This window comes from Sceloporus undulatus, chromosome 6 (assembly GCF_019175285.1).
Source record: "Sceloporus undulatus isolate JIND9_A2432 ecotype Alabama chromosome 6, SceUnd_v1.1, whole genome shotgun sequence".
Lineage (NCBI taxonomy): Eukaryota > Metazoa > Chordata > Lepidosauria > Squamata > Phrynosomatidae > Sceloporus > Sceloporus undulatus.
In genome coordinates this window covers 33,416,525-33,437,924 of record NC_056527.1, presented here as the reverse complement: position 1 = coordinate 33,437,924, position 21,400 = coordinate 33,416,525, and the positions used below count along the sequence as shown (strand labels likewise).

The 21,400-nt window shown below is 41.3% G+C and overlaps 1 protein-coding gene across 1 annotated transcript in view; it reads right to left on the bottom strand.

The window, feature by feature from the left end:
* Positions 1-20,237, bottom strand: part of GLCCI1 (glucocorticoid induced 1) — a 45,396-nt gene extending 25,159 nt beyond the window's left edge. The window contains exons 1-2 of the mRNA XM_042471040.1: positions 19,429-20,237; positions 8,275-8,426 (exon numbers count right to left, since the gene is read on the bottom strand). Coding sequence (XP_042326974.1) covers positions 8,275-8,426; positions 19,429-19,957 — 681 coding nt within the window. The 5' untranslated portion in view covers positions 19,958-20,237. The remainder of the gene's footprint in view (positions 1-8,274; positions 8,427-19,428) is intronic.
* Positions 20,238-21,400: the final 1,163 nt, after the last annotated feature.

The window sequence follows — 21,400 nt, the reverse complement described above, 5'->3', positions numbered from 1 at the left end:
GGCAGGCCATTCCATAATCTGGGCGCAGTAGCTGAGAAGGTCCTCTGGGAGGTCATAGACAGCCTTGTTTTACAAGGCTGTAACAATTTTTTCCCTGAGGCTCTAAGTGTGCAGGGAGGATTATATGGAAGGAGGCGGTACTGAAGATAGGTTGGACCCAAGCCATTTAGGGCTTTAAATGGTAGACCACTCCCAGAATTCCATAGCATGAAGCCATGGCATTCTAAGGTTTTTTTTTTATTATTTCAGCAGTGCAGATGCAGCCTAAGAGATCCCTAAACCTCTTCACAGAACCACAATGCTAGAGTTTCCCGGCAAGGATAATTATTAAGTCTGATACACAATTTAGTGTGGATACAACATTATAAAAAGTTGAAAGAATCCTCTTCAATCAACCATTATAATATCTTTACACTCTTCTAGTCCACACTGTTCTCAATTCTAGCAGTTCTCATTCTTCATCAGAGTGGCACACAAGGCTGCCTTGTGCCAGATAGCTGATTATTTTTCTTTTGAACAGGGGCAGGCAACTTTGGCCTGTTACAAACGGGCCTTTGTGGCGCCCCCGTCACGTGCTAGGGGTTGGCCGAGGACCTAGCATCCATACTGGCCTCACCCCTAGCACGTGACGGGGGCGTAATAATGGTGGCACCCTAAACACACGGGCGCCGCCATTTTGACATATCGGACGCATAGCATCTGTACGTCGCGCCCCGGATGTGATGCTGCGAGTGTGCAAGTAGCGCCTCACGGCGTCCCATCCGGGGCGCAAGAAGAAGCGCAATTTTGGTGCTTCTTCGCTGCATCTGGGAACCACACGGTTTGGTTGCTGCGGTTCCCAGATGCAGCAACCGGTGGTGGCGGCGGCAGAGCGCTGCTTTTCGGCGGTCTGTAACCCACCTTTGTCAGGGCTCAGGCCAATTTTGACTAGTAGGGACCTATCACACACTGCATTCCTGCCAAAAATGTGTTTATAATTTTTTTTCTTACCAGAATCAGAATTGCCTGGAAGGCATTTCCAGTTTTGGGAACAAGACAGAAATATCAACCTGCACTAAAACAAACTCCTGTACTTTAACATGCATGCTTGCAATAATGTTGCTATGTGAAGCAGAAGAATCATCATCCTTAGAGCAGATTTTTGGAGTAATTTTTCCCCCAGTGGAAGAAATATACATGTTGTACACTACATGTTGTCTACTTCATTTTAAAGAAAAGTTGGCAATGAGCTAAAGCATATCACATCAGTATTGTATACTCTGATAATTCTCCAAGATTTCAGAAAGTGGTTTCCCATCATCACTTGCTATGTGATCCTTTCAGCTGGAGATATTACTGGGTCTCCAACTTGGTAAAGACAAGAGCTTTTATATGAAAACTGTGTGCTCTTTCAATGGCTTTGGTCCCTCCTCCATTTGAAAGGCCCAGAGGCTGTAATGTATCACACAATGCAATAGAGGCAGTCTACACTTCCATTGCAACACTCCCCACTCAGGCATAGTTGTATCCACCCTTGCCAACAGTACCCTTGGCTAAAAGCAACCACACCAATAGAAAGACAAATCAAGATTACTGTGTCAAAACTGACTAAGGTTTATTACTCAAGTAATTTGGGCAGAGGTGCTATGCCAATTTTCCTTTAAGAGAATAACAATTAAGCACAAGTAATGAGATGTGTTGATAAAGACAACCACAAGATTTTAATAAGATTTTCATATGCAGAATGTATAACTTAGTATCCTTGCCACCGATTCAATTGTTAATGTTTTCAAGCACATTAAATCCACAAGATGAAGTAACGGCTACACTGATGATGCCTTCAGAAATAAATTATTCACCCACAATGAGTCACAACAACAGAAAGGAGCAAAGGGTCAAATGCCATTCAATTCTGCCTTAGCTGCTTAGAGGAGATTCTAACAGTACTACAGTACTATTTCCCTTCAACTAAGCATATGGAAACAATGATTTAAAAGTTGCTCTGTGTGTGGTTTTTTAAAAATATACAGTATATTGCAATGAAGGATGGGAAAAGCACACCAGCTCATTTGACGGTCAGAAATTAAGATTTTACTATAATATTATTCAAACACTTTTCAGTCTCCCTTTGGCTGGTTCTTTGGCTGCAATATACAATCTGCAATATTTCATGACTGTTTATTGCTTTCCTAGTTCCTTCTAGCACTAAAGGGACTTGCAGAGGCTAGTACATTGTGAGAAAATCCTTGCATAGCAGTTTGGACTGCTCTTGAACAACTAACACAGAGTTATTAGGTCAATTCCTGTAATCTTGCAGTTTCATCATTATGAACCAGTCACAGAAACTAGGTACAGCTCCACAAAGGTTCACATAAAGGAGCTGCACAAAACCACCACATTGATGTTGGGTTATTGCAATTGTTTACAAAAGAGCCACTGCCATAACTGAATAATTTAATTAGTAGAACTTAGTCCCTTCAACATCTTCAAAGAGGATGGGAGCCTTTTAGATAACCTAATTTATTTTAGAAGCCCTGGCGGTGCAGTGGTTAAATGCCTGTACTGCAACCACTCACTCACAAACCTCAAGGTTGCGAGTTCAAACCAGCCAAGGGCTCAAGCTCAACTCAGCCTTGCATCCTTCCGAGGTCGCTAAAAGGAGAACCCAGCTTGTTGGGGGCTATTAACATACACATTGTAAACCACTTAAGGAGTGCTTAAGTGCATTGATAGGTGGTATAGACATGTATTTACTATTGCTAATTTATTTTACAGCTCATAATGTACTATAAGTAAAATATTAGTCAGACCTTGGTATCCATGGGTGATCCGTTCCCACCAGACCGCCCCCCCCACAGATACCAAAAAATGTGAGACCTCAAGTCCCATTCTCTTTAATGGCAGCATGACATGCTTACACCACCGCTGGGGACAATGGGGGCTTGCCATCCGTGGATGCTTAAATCCGCGGATAGCAAGCCTGTGGATAAGGAAGTCCCACTGTACTACCAATTTGCTGAACTATACTTCTTAAAGGGGAGGGCACACAAAACAAAATACCCTTAAAATTCAGGGACTTTATGGCAGGGGTGATAAACCTTTCAACAGTTTGATGTTTTGGACCACAAATTCTACCATCCCTTACCACAGCTTGGGCTAATGAGAGTTGTAGACCAAAATATATGGAGGTTTACCACCCCAGATCTACAAGACAGCTCACTGAAGGCAGGAGTGTAAAGTGCTAAATATTATCTTTACCCTACTCCCAAGTTCTGGAGTTAACAGTTTAGAACAAGTTATTTTCATGCATTTCTAGTCTTCACCAACAATGGAAAAAGCAAATGCTTCAACATGTAAATGTGCAACCCACAAAATTGATACCAAAAAGAATTCTGTGCCTTAGAGGAAAACTGGAAGAAAACTGGCTTCTAAAACAAACAAGTTAAGGGTATGATATCTTGAAGAGTTCTGATGTTAATGCAGTTATACAAGTCAACTCAGATACCAGGACAATATCCTGACTGCCCTGCAAACTAACTTTATATACCAAGATTTTGGTAACTAATGTTTCAAGCAAAAAGTATTAGCCCTTAGCTTTCTTATCACTGCATGAACTGGAATACATAAATCCCATTGTTTCAGTATCTTAACTCTAAATTGGGAATAAACACGATTCATACCCAAGTATCAGACATACATTGTGCAATATAATCTGACCTAATTATCACCAGAGAAAAACACTTTTAAACATGTATTTGAGCTCCTGATCTAACCTATTCTTCATTATTTAGTTTTAATCTGTGCTTTTAATTTAATTTTTAATAGGTTTCCTTTTCTATTTTGATCTGTACATAACTGGCGTATACACAGATTTACTGTGTTAGTACATTACATGGATTGATTATTTGCTAATGTGGATTTACAAGCCACCTTGCACATTTTTCAAAGTACAGTAACAAAGATCTATCAACAAAAGTAACCCCACTTAATAATAAGGACATCTCTTACATTTGACATTATGAAACACTGATGAATAAATGCTTCTCTCAAAAGATCATATGTATAAACATGCAAGATCATTCTTCTTGATAGGTGTTTCATGGCATCTCAGACACTAACAGATTTATTGTGACATACCATATATACTCATGTACAAGTCGACCTCATGTATAAATCGAGATAAGGTTTCAGGGTCAAAAATCCTGGATTTTGATATGACCCGTGGATAAGTCGATGGTAAAACTTAGGGGGCTATAAAGAAAGATGGAAAGGGAGAAATACCATTTCTGTCCTCCTTTTCTGGACCTCTCTCAATCGATTCCCAGGTGCTGGAGGAGAGGTTTTAACATCAGATTGAGAAAGGAAGCAAGTGGATTTAAATGGAGAGTTGTTTTCATAGGAAGCAAGGTCTTGCAAATTGGACTGGAGACAGAAGCAAGTGTTTTTTAAATGGAGAGTTTTTTCCATATGAAGCAAGGTCTTGCAAAAGGGATTGGAGAGAGAAGCAAGTGGATTTAAATAGAGACTTTTTTTGACAGGAAGCCAGGTCTTGCAAAACGGACCAGAGAGAGAAGCACGTGGATTGAAATGGAGAAGTTTTTTTTCCATAGGAAGCCAGGTCTTGCAAAAAGGATCAGAGAGAGAAACAAGTGAATTTAAATGGAGAGATTTTTCCATAGGAAGCCAAGGCTTGCAAAACAGACCAGTGAAAGAAGCAAGTGAATTTAAATGGAGAGTTTTTTTCATAGGAAGCCAAGGCTTGCAAAATGGATCAGAGAGAGAAGCAAGTGGGTTTAAATGGAGAGGTTTTTCAATAGGAAGCCAGGTCTTGCAAAATGGACCAGAGAGAGAAGCAAGTGGATTTAAATCCGGAGTCTTTCCGATAGTAAGCAAAAGCTTGCGAAAAGGACTGGAGGGGGAAGGAATTGGTGTTCAATGAACATTGGGGTATCAGGCTTGCTTGCTTTAGGACCTATCTAAGCACTAATGATATATTGACCCTTATATAAATTTACCCAAAATTTTAGGGTCAATTTTGGGATATAAATTTCTCAACGTATAGTCAAGTATATACGGTATACATTTATAAGACAACAATACAACTTTCAGAAATAAATGATTCTTTTCCTTACAACTGATTCCATAGGCAATTTTTAAAACTACATCTTAAATTAAAATGTGTTTAATGTTATCTTCTGACAACAGATAAGACTGTCCATAGTCACATCTAGGTTTCAGGATGCCATCTGGCCAATCAGTCTCTGAAGTATGTAAACCACATTACTTGTTTCCAAAACAGTATACTGCTGAGTAAGTAATGCCAAAACAGAGGTGTCATCCAAGGTGAATTATATAACAAAATGACCTTCAACTACTTGCAAAACAGACTATTTTAAGTAGTAATTTCAGATGGAAAACAGTGTCAATTTGGGCTCCCTCTAGCCATTTTACTGCTACAATTATTCCTGTAATCAAGTAAAACAATAGATCTGTAGTTTAATCATTTAGGGTGCTACCAAAGTGCCTAAAATTCCACATCTAGCAAGCCTGCAACCATTCCATATTGCAGTATTGTTCTCAGGTCCTCCTGCCCTGAGTCACTATAAAGTCAATATATTGAACAATCAACTGTAAAGTCAAATCAGTGGATCAGTAAGGACAGTCTGAAAAAATAACATGTAACAATGGCTGTTAAATCCTTTAAAATAGCGGTCCCCAAATTGTGCTATTTAAAGGATTTTGGACTTCAGTTCTCAGAATCCCATACTATTGGCCAACATGGCTGAGGCTTCACGGAGCGGAAGTCCAAAATCTCTTAAAGGGCACAGTTTGGGGACCACTGCTTTAAAATATTGATTTTTAAATGGCTTAATGGCCATTGTTACATACTATTTTTTATGTATTTATTAATTTTATTTATATCCTGCTCTTTTCCCAGGACTGGGACTCAGAGTGGCTTCACAGCATTAAAAAAACAGTACAGTTAAAAACACAAAAAAGTACATTAAAAAGATAGTTTATTGTGGGTTTTTTGGGCTACGTGGCCATGTTCTAGAAGATTTTCTTCCTGACGTTTCGCCAGCATCTGTGGCTGGAATTTCTCTGAAGATGCCAGCCACAGATGCTGGTGAAACATCAGGAAGAAAATCTTCTAGAACATGGCCACATAGCCCGAAAAACCCACAAAAAACTATGGATGCCAGTCATGAAAGCCTTCGACTTTACATTAAAAAGAATTTTTAAACTGGTCCAACATCCCAGCCTGTTCTTATAGCAATTCCTTAAATGCCTGTGTGAACAGGTAGGTCTTCACCTGCTGGCGGAAGGCCATCAAGGAGGGAGCCATTCTGATATTATGTTTACAAGTTTATGTTAAAGCAGAACAGAACTCGTGGAAGGGAGGGTCTATCTTATTTCAGGCTTTATTGGGACATTCAGAAACAGAAAAACTAGAGCAACTCCAGATTTAAAAAAGAAAACACTGTTGAAAATGTAATGGCACTATGAGATACATCAATAATTCACCAACAGCCATTAGATCTGAAATCATAAATCTTATCTTCTTTCCTCTCCTGATCCCTGCACAACTTTCTCCTATGCAGGGACGTAGCTAGGATTTTAGGAAGGGGGGGGGGGTTCCAGACTAAGTGCCACCATTATAATAGGGCTTGGGTGCGGCGGCGCAGCAGCACACACCATTCATTTTTCTAATGGAAGGGGGGGTCCGGACCCCAAGAACCCCCCCCTCTTGGCTACATCCCTGACCTATGTAGTTTAAAAGGAAGACACCTGCCACACTTACCCATATGGAAGGGCTGTGTATAGATCATTTTTCCCTCCGCTACAGACCTATACTGCTATACAGTGGAACCTCAAATTCATTGAGTGGTTTATCAGTCAGATATAATACTAATGCTGAACTTATTTAAACACTACATGTTGTCAAAGATCAAAAAAAATCAGCATTTCAGTTAAAATGTCAGGAGAGTATGAAAAGTAAATGCCTAACGATCTACCATCTTAGATTATCTATGTTAATCAGAATATCAATTCACCTCCTGCTTCATGACAGATGGGAGAAACTATATACAGTGTTACAGACTATGGAAAACTGACACAAAACATACTTGTTTTCTGACCTGAAAAGCAGGGGAAAGCTTGGACAACCAAAGCAGGTATTTTTCCCAGCACCTATTGGGTTCAATATTTCACTTTACTGGTATGCTGAAACAGTGAAGAAATAAGTCTGCCAGCATCAAAGTCAATGAGGACAAGGCAGATGCTACAAAGAAACACTTTTTTTCAAGCTTATTTCTTCAAAGATCCCCATGTTGACCCTTGCAGGTGTGTCAAACACATAGTGTAAGGAAGGACTTTGTATGAAATGAAATAGAACAAAAGACACAGAATGTAGTAGATGGGGGCTCTAGTATAGACATATTAGTGAAAATTCCTTTTTGTCAATACTATAATATTGTCTTTGAAGAGTATGCTCTTAAGACCATGAATTGCAATGCTATTTGAAAAAGCAATCAGATGAAAATTAAATAATGGATATTTCTTGTACATCTAAACTTGACCTATTCAAAGTTACTTTCATAAATGCAAGAAGTTATTCTTTGCTGAGCACAATACTTTGTGATCATAAAGCAAATCTAACATTGCTTCCAAAGGCTCCATCCCTCACAGGGATTATGCAGATGGCATTTTGCATCTCAGGGTACATCAGTACTTTATGAGCTGAATGGAGCAAATACTTTGCTGCAACAGAGCACAAACACCACCTTGCTTTTATTGCTGCTATTCAGAACCTTAGGGTTTTTACTGAAGACCACTAAAAGCAATTCCATTTAGACATATTAAGAAATACTACTTCCAGTGCACTACATTCTCATTCTTTTATAACTAGGTGGGAGAAGAACTAATTGTCAGGAGATAGTTGGCTACTTGTTTCCACTGCAAAAATACTGGATGAGAAACTTACTCCAGTGTCAAAAGCAGGCTTTTTTTTTGGGGGGGGGGGTTTAAGTTGCTGCTATGAACTAAAGATGAATGTCCCTGCCAGAGAAACTTAGAACCCAGGTTTTGACAGCTGTGTCAAAGGAAAGAGCTATGGTGAAAAGAAGGGATAAGAAAGGCAACAGCGAGCTAGTTGGGAAGATTATATAAAAGGGCTACGTTCCCTTTCAAAGAACCTTCTCTAACTCGTTTCCTACCCTAATCTCCCCCCATTTTTAGAAACTTGTACTGAGAAAATCCACAATTAAGCAGTAATAATTGATTTATTATACCTACCTGAGTAGATTTATCTCTCATGCATGAAGGATAGTGTATGTTGGGATCTCGTGGCCACTGTCCTGTGAGGTAAGGTCCTGTTATTGTGTCCAACGAAGAGGTGCGTCTTATGGTACTAGATGTTCTAATTTGCTGAGCTTTTGGCCTGTCCACTGAAACAGAAATATGTAATAGGCAACACTGTGAATATAATGTTATGACTCATTCAGCTGTCTACATCTACTTTCAATGTGTCAATGTACACAAAAGGCCTGTTAATAAGAAAATATCCTCTGAAGAAACTTCTTCCTAACTATCTCACACAGAAAAAAAAACCTTGTGCAGCTAACATAAATTAAAGTAGTGCCAAGTATTTTGTGTCTAGAGGGAATATACAGGTCTACTAAAAACAGACTGTGGCAAAGGTAAACTCAGGAACGCGTAGTCATGTGAGAATCTCTCTTTAATTAATGCCATAATGAAAGCTATGTTTCTGTACAACTTTTAAAAAGTATGCATTTTCTACTGTATTAACTGTACATAGGCTACACAACTTTCAAGATTAAGTATGCACTCTAGTATGCCTCCTCTCTAAACTTTATTGGGTACTTTGCCCACCTCTGTATGTCAGGAGTGGGCAAAGTTGAGAAATCCAAATATTGTTGGGAGTGAAACTCCCAGTATTCTTCTCTATTATCTTTGCCGACTAGGGTACTGCAGTCCAGTAATAGCTGAATAATGCAATTTCCCCACCTGTGCTGTATGCAGACACATCAAAAAGCAATTTAGTATCTTGAAAACTAACATTTATTGTATTATGACATAACTATAAATAAACAAATACTTAATTATATGAAGAAACAGTGACCAAGCCAAAGAAACAGTTTAAACGTTAAGGAAACATAACTTAATGTTAGAAGGCCTATGCCATGGAATGAAAACTGCTTTAGTTAGTGTACCTCCCAACTTTTTATTTTTTAAGGTTGGCAAAATATAAGTAACCTGAAATGAAATTTATTATTATGGTTGATGACCAGCATTAAGTAACCTGAGTTTACTACTCACACTTGAACTAGCAGATTACCATACATTAGTGAAGTACTAAATAAAGTATGATTGATTGTTCCAGACAAGTTTATCTAGGGTCCCGTAAATGGCACTACTGTTTTTTTAAAAAAACAAAACTAGAATAGATGCAAATTACTGAGTCAACTACTGCTAAACATTAAACCACGTGATTACTGATGAAGTACAACACAAACCAAATCATATTCAAAAACATCTAGAACACACAATCAATCCACAATGTTATATGTTTTAAATAATGTATCATGGACTCTCAAATGATCCCAATACTTTACAATTCTTCTCTATTACAGGAGTCACTTAGGGAAATGCACTAGTCTGCATCCCCAGTAGAATTCTATAGGCATATGATACGCAAAACTACTTGAAATCAGAACGTCAAAGTCATGAAAATGGGATTTGAGAAATATCTTGACTTACTGCTAAACTTTTACTTGCCATTTTAAGACAAGTAAATGCATTTTGTCTAAGCTGCTAAGTCATTAAACATCACTTTTATTTTTGAAATACAAAAATTCTTCCTTTAGACAACTACAAAAATGCTAACTGGTAAATGGTTTTGAACTGCTGCACCCCATATAACCCACACTGGGGTAGCGGTGGGGACACCAAATCAGAAAACCAGATCCAACTTGCAAAAAATTACAGAGAAATTATTGGAGAATTCTGGCCTCATGAAGCTACAATAGTAGGATATTTACTAAACTCTGGAGCCTCTTACTCACTGTAGTGGAAGCTGAAGAGTCCATCCCTATGGTACAACTGCCCCTTAACAATGTTGATTTGAGACTAAGCAGACAGGAAGCTAGCTGGAATGTTGTGTTCATACTGGAAAAGCCAGAATAAAATCTCACATTACCTAAACTGTTCACCTATCCCCAAACCCAGATTGTGAAGTGCAGGCAAGGTGGCTCCTATCTCACTTTCCTAGTATATGAGAGAGAGGGAGGGGTTTTTTTTTGGGGGGGGGGATAATCACAAGCAAGCGTGACATGCACTGCATGGGCACATATCCCAGTTTCTGAGGGAGTGTGTTCCACTGTTGACAGTAAGGGCTGTTCAACAGTGGCGCACTCTTCCTCAGAGTGTGGTGGAGTCTCCCTCCTTGGAACTCTTTAAACAGAGGCTGGATGGCCATCTGTCGGGGATGCTTTGAATGTGAGTTCCTGCATGGCAGGGGGTTGGACTAGATGGCCCTTGTGGTTTCTTCCAACTCTATGATTCTATGATTCATCCTTTCTTCCAAGATATTATAAGCTGCTATTCATTCTCGGCCCTTTAGAGCTCAAAGACTCATCGGAGAAGTCATTAAGATTTGAGGAAAAGCCCGGATGGAGGGGGGACTTTACAGCCCTCCACTTTAGGGAGTGGAGGAGGAATCAAAATTACTATTAGTCAGGTTTTTTTTGCCAGATTAAATCCCTATTTTCCTCTCAACACTCTCAGTGTTCTGTGCTTCCTGAAGGACAATAGCTATGGTTAGTTCTCATCAGTTTTTCATTTGCAAACAAATGTTTCTGTGTGTTTGGAGGGCAACACTCCCACATCAAGTACAGTACACTGAAACTTACTACCCTATTTCCAAGTGCTTCCTCTTGTTGCCCAGCACAATACCTAGTGAACTGTTGACAGAAGTCATCAACACTACAGTAAACAAAATTTCAAATCCTGTTTATTGAGTTCAAAAACAGCACCATGCAGAAATATGTAAAATGGATCAGTAAATTTTAACATTAATTGGACTGTGTACAGTCATACAGATAAATGTAACACACAGAGGCTCTTATGGTATACCCAACACAAAAAGAAAAGGGGTACGCAATTTCTAAAAGCTATTTGAGATACAGAGCACTGGCTTTTCCACTAAGTCAACATTCTAAAAGGTAATTATTTCACTAGCTTTAAGGTGAGTAAATCCACCAGTTTAGAATCATAGAGTTGGAAGAGACTGCAAGGGCCATCCAGTCCAACCCCCTGCCATGCAGGAAATCTCAATCAAAGCATCCCCGACAGATGGCCATCCAGCCTCCGTTTGAAGACCTCCAAGGAAGGAGACTCCACTACACTCCGAGGGAGTGTGTTCCACTGTCGAACAGCCCTTACTGTCAGGAAGTTCTTCCTAATGTTGAGGTGGAATCTCTTTTCCTGTAGCTTGCATCCATTGCTCCGGGTCCTAGTCTCTGGAGCAGCAGAAAACAAGCTTGCTCCCTCCTCAATATGACATTCCTTCAAGTATTTAAACAGGGCTATCATATCACCCCTTAACATTCTTTTCTCCAGGCTAAACATCCCCAGCTCCCTGAGTCGTTCCTCATAGGGCATGGTTTCCAGACCCTTCACCATTTTAGTCACTCTCCTTTGGACACGCTCCAGTTTCTCAACATCCTTTTTAAATCGTGGTGCCCAGAACTGGACACAATATTCCAGGTGGGGCCTGACTGGAGCAGAACATAGTGGCACTATTACGTCCCTTGATCTAGAGATATTGATCTTGATTTAGAGATATTTTAAATTATATAGTTATGGAAGTCACTTGGCTTCCTAACATAAGTTTTGTGTCCTAATTCCTAAATGCTTCTGAAAGTTTTTATTCCAAATAGTTTAGGATATTCACTTCAAATATAACCAAAAAGGTTTAGCAAGGTTTCTGTACACAAATCTATCATATGAAGCAGGAGACAAAATTCAAATCATTCATTTATCTTGCAGGAGGAAACTAGTGCAGTTCAATGAAAGCAACAACAGGTCAAGTGCTTGTCTCTAGATGGTTCATGTAGATGGTAGATACATGGCATGGTTCTTCTGCACAAGCTGGTGCATTTGTGATTCAGCCTGCCAGCTGTCTGTGGCCTGGACCGCCACCAACTATACATGTAAATAGGATGATGTATATGGCAGCATGTATGCTATATGTTGGAGCATGCTTGAAACATTTCCACAAGCAAGTGCTCTATCCTCAGCTGTCACCATCATATATGTTTTGACTTGAAGTTTGTTTTCAGATGTCAGAAGCCAAAGAGCTACTAAAACACATGCAAAACCTGTACTAACATTCCTGAAATATTTAATTTACTCTGAAGTTATTTGTATCCTGCAATTTTAACAAGGTTCTCCAACATAACCATGTCACACAAAACAAAGAAATATTAAAACTAGCCCTAGAAAGACCATCATAAAATTTCATCCTAAATTAGGAAGTTTTTATCAGCTGCCCAAAAATCAGGAAGAGAAGGAGACTGTTGGGACTCCCTGGAGAAAGCAACCCTCTGGCACAACATCCACACAAAAAAGCCCAAAGCACAAGGCCTCTGGTAAGTAACTATGGGCCTGAACAGACAGGCCAAAATAAAGCTGCTTCGTGTCACTTTGGAGGTATGCTGTTTAAATGACACACACATCTTAAGAGGCCAGAAGCTGTGCCAAAGCTGAGCTCCAGTCCTTGGGCCTGGAGCATGGCTCTGGTGCAGCTTCCAGCCTCTTGGGATGCATTAATCATTTAAACAGCATACAGTACCTCAAAAGTGACCCGAAGCAGCTTTATTTTGGCCTGTCTGTTCAGGTCCTATCATAACACTTGGGTAGATCCAGAAGGCATTTACTTAACTTAGGCCGTTTTTGGCTTTAAAAGGTTAATATCAGGGCTCTAAATGTGTTTGGAATGTGGTTTTCCTTGCACTGTTGATCCCATGCCATATCAAACAGGGGAATGCCATGTGTAATGGGGCAGGCTTAGGGTTGATACTTGAAAAAACAAAGTCTGAAGCCCCCATGGGGTTTACAATCTAGTTTCACAGTTCCTTGCATTCTATACTCAATTACAGACACAGAATAGATTTTAACCTATTATTCAGCTTTACAATTTGTCATTCACCCAGGACACCTTCACTACCTGGATGGCAAACTGCCTTTCCGCCCTCCAGGCAGCACACACACACACACACACACACACACACACACCAACCACTGTACATGCAAGCTACACAGTACTTCATTCTATGGCTCTGGATGTGCCCTCTCTTGTAGACTTAACTCTACCCCCAAGTTCAGGGTTCTCTCAATTTGGGGCACATAGACTAACAAATGTCCTTGGTCAAATTACATGTGTGTGTTAAGTTCTAATCAGAACAAACTTTTGCTTAAAAACCAAACAATGCTAAACATGCAAGATCTTCTTCTCCACATTGTTTTACCATATGCCCCAAATGCAGTTATAAAATGCTTTAATGAAAGCTTCCAGGGCTTCACAAGCAACACATATGCCATTTGGGTATACTGTCTTTAATTTAAAAAAATATGTACATCATCATGCACTGAGTTGCACCAGCACTTATCTCCAGATCCATCAGCAGCCTTATTTTTAAAATGGAGAAGGGGGGGGTTGCTAACACACACACTAAGCATAAGAAACAAAACCAAACATCCAACCTAAGATATTCACAATTCAGTTTTCACCATGTACAGTACTCATGATTTTATCTGTGGGTCAAACTGCATTCTCACCTCAAAGAAATTAGATTAACTGCAATGGTTACTGGCTAAGAAATCCCAAAATGAAACATGCACAAGCTGGTGTGGGGAAAATGGAGGTAATTCTATGCTTTGGACCTTATATGGAAAAGCTACCAAACCTATTAAATAGTGTTTACAGGAGTAACTTCCTTATCAAGGGCCAACAGAAGCTTGAAAGAAAATACAAATTCACCCACTGCAAATGAGATTCTGATCCAAACAACCATCAAGTCATTCTTCATTTTAAATGTTACTTTCTATGCTGAATCTATAGTAATTTTATTCTGTTAATAGAAAAACCTCCCAAAGTATTTTAAAGAATTATACATCCATACATATCCACAGGGGTTCATTTTGTAAAGTATTTTATATTGGCCCCACATTTTAATATCAATCTTGAAAAACCACTTTTATGATAAAGAAACAGCAACACTACCTTAGGAGTTATTTGCCTTTTCCCTGAATTAAAAAACTACATCCATTATTTGGTCAGCTAACCTATTAATGCAATGACATTTAACTAACAAAATACTGTCCAGTTACTATTATTCACTAATTCAACTTTTTCTACTGGGTTAACTTGTATGTATTTATTTTCACAATACACGGTCTAATCTTCAGACATAACACAAGAAAACACTGTAGTAATGTGTCACAGACTGAAAGGAAAGAACAATACTACAAGCCATCTGATATTCTGCAGTATTTGGAGTACACACGCATAAACACAGCATGCAATAGCTATAATTTTTTGTCAGTGGTTGAAGCTCAAATGTGCAGGAAAATATAAGTTCACATAAAAAAACAGAGGACAGCTTGCATAGCCTGACAGTATTTTGAAATCAGAATTAATACAGGCTTTAAAATATTTCAGAGCATCCTAAAACGCAGGAGTGGAAAGGATGACGAGAGGGGGAGAAAAACCCAGAGGAAGCTGTTTTCATTCATGCAGTAGTGATGTCAGCGTCTGCAGTGGCAGCTGCCTGACCTGTACAGTCTTCTAATCCAGAACAGTTTTGCAGATTTCCTTTCAGATCTCTAGCAGCAACCTTGCTATCAAAAGGCCTAGATCTGAACACTCTTTTAAAAATCTGTACTGTGAGAAAGTGGTTAATATAACCAGGGAATGAGAAAGAACATTTTCTGTTGTAGAAGGTTTCCAAACTGAGTAATACAATTCTCTTGCACAGTGAAAGCCATGCATTGCAGTACGAACACTAGTGCAGAGACTGAAAATGCTCACACTTTTAATGGAAGCTTACGTATTTATTATTATGCTCTTGACAGCTGTTAGAACAGATATAATTATCAGAGTGATTAATGGCTATAGGCACATTTATCATCTCCTAGTACAGAGTTTTCACAAAGCAACTCTAGCTAGATTCTCTACAGATAATACTGGCTGACATTTCTAAATGTAACAACTGAGGAGTGATCAGATCAGAGTGGGACTGGCCTTGCTCAATGAAAACTAGTCCACCGGAAAGACTTTGCAGGCTCTACTTTTAAATATGCATACTAGTTTTTAGCTTGCAGAACTAAAAAGAAAATTATTTTGTTGTGTAAACAAAGTTATACTTTGCATGCCCATAAAACTACAGGAATGGATGAGTGCAACTAGCCCTTATAATTTCCATTAATTCAGAATGTACTTGAAGATGTTAACTTTTGAGAAACTGGCTCAACTAAGGAGATGAATCAATGCCCAACTAAGGAGCTGAATCCAATTCCTGGTGGTGAATTAATAGTTTTACATTGTACTCTCACAGCTCCATCAAGCAGTGGAGGCTTGGATACTGTGGCCTGACATAGACTTGACTAAATTTAATGAACTCATTTTTAATTTTTTTTAAAGGCTCGAATAATTGAAAGGAAGGGGATTTTTGAAGTTACAATACAACACTATGTATACCTACTCCACTGGATTCAATGGACTTTACTCCCAGGGAAGTATTTACAGGAGGACTACAATCCAGGTTTTGTAGCTATAAAAAGACTTGGGGAAAAGGCAAGTTATAAAGGTTTTGCAGTCTTTTAACTGAAATGCAACTTTCATTTATATGATTTGTCAAACATGCTTAATGTACATGAATTCTGTAGTTGCAAATAGTAGTTGATTAGGATATATTTTTGTCTTATGAAGAAAGCTCTCATTTTCTAGATCCAAAAACATGAATTAATTGCAATTTTTGCACAAAACTTAAAACAGTTAAGATTAACTCCAAAGATCTTCCAAGACCTCTTTCTAAAACAAGCTCACAGTCTGTTGCATAACTTACAAACAGCATAGAATGGAAAGAAGTCAACATTTGCTGTAAACACTTTTTCAGCTCAATATACTAAAAGCAGCACTTTGGAAGAGTGAATGCTTTAGTATGATCAATCTGCTTTAGTTAGATAGCCAATTGCAGACAAGAATGCCTCCAACATGCAGCATGCAATACTAAATCAAGGGGGTTATTTAATTTGCTGTTGAAATGAAACACAGACTTGGCATGCTTAAAAGAAGCTGAAGTGTTGAAAGATGCATGATACCCAATAGCTATAGAAGATAACTATTGCATTTAGTATGATTCATCTACTGAAGTGAAGGGGGAGTGAAAGCTAAAATGGCCACAGACACTTTTAAAGAATGAAAAATATGGCAATGACTTTTGTTTCAGACTTTTTAGAGTGAATGTTTTGGTTTAAATTAGCAACTAAATTGATCTAATAGTTTCTCCTGGTATTACATTCTTTAACAAGAACATTATAGAATGTACATTTTAAGCCTCCAGGGTTCGATGTTTAAAAATTCCTTTTAAATCTGTGAAAAGATTACATAGAAAGGAAATGTATTTTAAGGCTTTTGTGGACAAACTGCAAGCAGGATCCTGGGCTATACAGTGGTACCCCGGGATACGAATTGATCGCGTTACGAAATTTCCGGGATACGAAAAAGTTCCATTGGAAAAAACTGTTCCGGGATACGAAGGTTTTTTCGGGTTACGAACTTTTTTTCGGCGCGAAATTCAAACGCGCGGCTTGCCAGCGCTAACGGAAAGCCCTTTTCAGCTTGCGAAATGCATCGGGTTACGAACGGCGCGGCGGAACGAATTAATTTCGTAACCCGAGGGAGCACTGTAATACTGTTTGTGTATCATAGGTTTTGGAAGCGTTGCAAGCCACTGTACTATTTATGTCTGACTGCATATACCTGTATTTACCACCTGCACATGCATTAGTAGGCACTTGTTTACGGCTGCTATTATCCCTTCCTGATAAGTAACCCCCTACTCTTTAGCTTTTTTAATGGCAGGCATCTCAGGTCTCAAGCTTCAGGGCCCTGTGAAATTTTTCAAATGTTACTAATATGAAACCACCAAACACTTTCACACAATCTCCAACGTTTGCTGGAATAATGCAAGGCATGAACACAGACAGCATTATGTGTCAGGGCTTAAAATTATGCTTGCCATTTCTTTAAAGGATTTATTAAAAGTAGACTTTGTTAAGTAAAAATCCCAGTTGAAGGCACAGCCAATCTAGCTTTCTCTGAACTTGCGTAAAATGGAGTTATTCTGCCTTTTCAACATTCTTTGTTCCCATATTCTCAATTACTGATATGAGTGTGATCCCTCACTCTACTATAGAAATGGGGTCCAAGGTGTAGCAGCTGCCTGACTACAAGGACTGTTATTGAGCAGAAGACAAGTTATTTAACAGCTGTGTCCTGCTTCAACTGAAGAAAAGGCCTTCCATTTTGCCATTTATTATTATTTTGTTTTCTAAAAAAAGGACGTTCTCAGGCTTTCCTGGTATCAACCTGGACTGCAGCTATATGCCCTTACCCAGAAGTAAGGCTCATTGCTCCCATCACAATGGCCTAACTCCAGTTCTTGGCCCCCAACTAAAACAGGCTCCACTGAATCTGTGGGAACACTTATAAATCAAGATTCATGCAAGTCCCAACCTTTCAATAATAGGTCTAGCTCTAGATAAGGGACGTCCAATTGCATTTAGACCTGTGGGATTTTCTTCTTCTTTTGTTCGTTCAAGTCTTTTCTGACTTATGGCTACCCTAAGGTGAACGTACCATGGGGCTTTCTTGGGATGACTTCTTTTGAGGGGGTTTGCCATTGCTACTGTCTGGGGCTGAGAATGTGTTCCTGAGTAAATTTAGAAGTGTCAGAACAGGACAGGAGTTGATGTGAACTTGTGAAGTGGCTTTTATACAAGTCCCAACCATTCAATAATAGGTGTAGCTCTAGACAAGGAACTACCAACTGCATTTAGACCTGTGGGATGTTCTTCTTTTTCTTATGTGCCTTGAAGTCCTTTCTGATTTGTGACGACCCTATCATGGGGTTTTCGTGGCAAGATATCTTCAGGGGGGGATTGCCATGGCCACCCTCCGAGGCTGAGAGAGTGTGACTTGCCTAAGGTCATCTGTCCAAGTAAATAAGAGATGACAGAACAGGATGAGATGGGAATCTATGGGAACTTGTAGGTCAACATTTATGCAAGTCCTGAACATTCAATAATTGGTTTACTTCTAGATAAGGGACGTCCTGTGGGATTTACTTCTTCCTATGTGCCTTCAAGTATTTTCTGACTTATGGCAACCCTAAGGCGAACCCTTGGGCAAGCCACACTCTCTCACCCTCACAGGATGGCAATGGCAAAAACCCCTCTGAAGAAACTTGCCAAGAAAACCCCATGATAGGGTCGCCGTCAGTCGGAAAGGACTTGAAGGCACACAACAGCAAAAGATGAACCTATTGCTGGGTTTTCATCTTCTCTGGAAGACATCTTCAGAAAGGGGCCATGGCCGTGCTCTTGAGGCAGAGAGAGGCTTTGCCTTCAGGTCGCCGTAAGTCAAAAAGGTCTTGAAGGTGCAGAAGAAAAAGAAGTACTGTAAGTCCCACAGGTCTAAACGCAGTTGGTAGCTCCTTATCTAGAGAAGCATATTGATCCACAAGTTCTGGGGCAGGGAGAGTGTGCCTTGCCTGGCGGGTTCAAGGCAGAGCGGTCAGGAGGACACCCATCAAACCCTCCAGAAAGGTTGGCTTCTTTCCATTCTGTGCTGTTTCTAAGTTTTAGGAAGAAAATCTCTGCAGTTAAACCTTAACTGTTTCTGTTTTAAGTCTGGTGCAAAAGTTGCACTTAATTCGCATTTTCTGATCTGGATTCTAGAAGAGCGGTCCCCAAACTTTGCTCCCTTTAAGGGGACTCCAGCTCCCAGAAGCCTCAGCCACATCGACCAACAGCCTGGGATTCTGGGAGCTGAAGTCCCAAAAGCCCTTATTGAGCACAGTTTGGAGAGACTACTGTCCTAGAAGAAGATGAGAGCAGTGCCATGTTCTGGCTCAGCTTTAAACGACTCTGGACTCCAGCTCCCAGAATCCCAGGCTGTTGGCCAACGTGGCTGAGGCTTCTGGGAGCTGGAGTCCAAAAGCCCTTAAAGGGCAGAGATTGGGGAACCAAGGCTCCCGACGGAGTAGAAAGCAACCCCCGCCCCGTGAACACGCGTGTATTCTTCCTGTTTCCTGGCGCACGTGTGAACGAGGTTCCGTGTCAGTGTCGTGGGCGCTCTTTTACCTCGGCACACGGGCGAAGTGGGGCTCCTCCTCTCAGGCGAGATGCTCCTCCGCCTGCCGTTGTTGTTGTTGTTGCTGCTGCTGGAGCCGGGGTCCGGGGAGCGCCTCTGCCTCACCTTCGCCCGATCGGGGGCTGCTCCCGAGGGAGCGGAGGCGGACGAAGGGCCCGCGGTGAAGAGCAGCGGCGGGGTCGAGCTGCTCGGAGGCGGCGGCGGAGGAGGAGGCGGGCTCCCTCCTCCTCCTCCTCCGGAGGTTCCTCGGGTGCTGCTGCCCACCGAGGCGACGGGCGACCGGGTCGGGCTGTGCGTGCTGCCCCTGAGGAGCTGGAAAGGGACGGTGGCGCGGATGGGCTGCAGGAGGCGGCTGCTGCTGCTGGACGAAGCGGCGCCCACCGTTACTATGACCCCTCCGTTCCCGTTACTGTTGACGTTACTGCAACTACTGCTCCCGTTACTGCTGGTGGGGGAGCCGCGCCGCATCCTCTGAGGGGTCTGCGAGGAGGAGGAGGAGGAGGAATTGGAGCCCGACATGGCGGCGGCCTGCCTTCCTTCCTTCCTTTGCGCGACGAACACGCCCCCCTCAGGAAGGGAACGGACTCAGGCGTCGCCCTGGGACCCCTGAGTGTTTAGGACCGGGCTTCGTTCTTGGCCATGGCTGCCCACCCGCCTCAGCCCCTGGCGTCGTCCATGTTGGGGCTCCCTCGCAACCAACGCTAACTGCTGCCACCGCCGCAGCTGCCCCCCTCCCTCACGTCCTGCCCCGCCGCCCTCCTCCGCCCGAATGGCCCTCCGAGTCTGAGACGCCCCTCTTCTGTCTCTGTGGCGGACGGGGGAGGGAAAGGGGGGGTGGCGCCGCCCCGAGATTGGTCAACGCAGCGCTTCCATTAACTCGCGCTCAGATTGGCTGCCCTGATCCGGAAAGACAGGGCGCGGAGCCAATCGCCATCCTCTGCTTCAATCCGTCTGGAACCGTGTCTCCCCAAACTGTGCCCTTTAAGGGACTTTTGGACTTCAGCTCCCAGAAGACCACGCCGTTGGCCGACGTGGCTGAGGCTTCTGGGAGATGAAGTCCAAAAGCGCAGAAATAATACGCTTTGACGCCGCTCCGAGTGCTGCGGTTCGAGGCTGTGAGATTCTGGGAATGGTAGTTTTTTTAACTACCCTTCCATAGACACTGCAGTGAGCCTGGGCTGTTAAAGCGGCTTCAAACTGGATTATTTCTGCAGTGTGGGTTGGGCCTTTGAAGTACTCTGTGAAGAGGATGGAGAGCTGTAGAAATAATCTGGTTTGACAGCACTTTAACTGTCATGGCTCAAGGCTATGGAATTCTGGGAATGCTAGTTGTTGAACTACCATTCCATAGCCTTCAGTCATAGCACTTCCACAATACAGAAATGAATATAGGAAAAGAATTGATGTTCCTTTATCTGCACAGTTCACACTTCTAGATAATAAAATAGCTTTGCCTTGTTTCAGACATTTTGTCTCTCTCTTTTTCTATTGATGTCAAGTTTCTTTGTTCCTGTTGCCTCAACTATATAGAAGCAGCGTCTCCCTTTTGTTTTGAGTCCGACACCTCTGTGTACCGGTTGCAACACGTTCAGAAGAAATAGTGTTGAAACCCTGGATTAAAATTTAATGGGAATACAAGGAGATTTGATAACTGGGACATGAATGATTTGAGAAGATTTGACTGCGGAGGAGTGAAAAGTTAAACCCTATGCGTGGATGGAGAAGCAACGTCTGACGTGTTCAGTGAGGCTTATTAGTCCCTACTATATAGTAGTAGCCTGCGTTGTCCAACATTTCTCACACTGGGGGTGGGTCCATCAATGGTGTTTAGCATGTGGGCCTTGATGTTGTGAGTCTACCAATACTCTTTCATTCCTTGACCACCATAAACTGCTGTGGTGCTACAGCTTTGTCAGATTGAAAATGAGAAGAGCAGCTCTCCAAATGCACAAGTGTATGGGA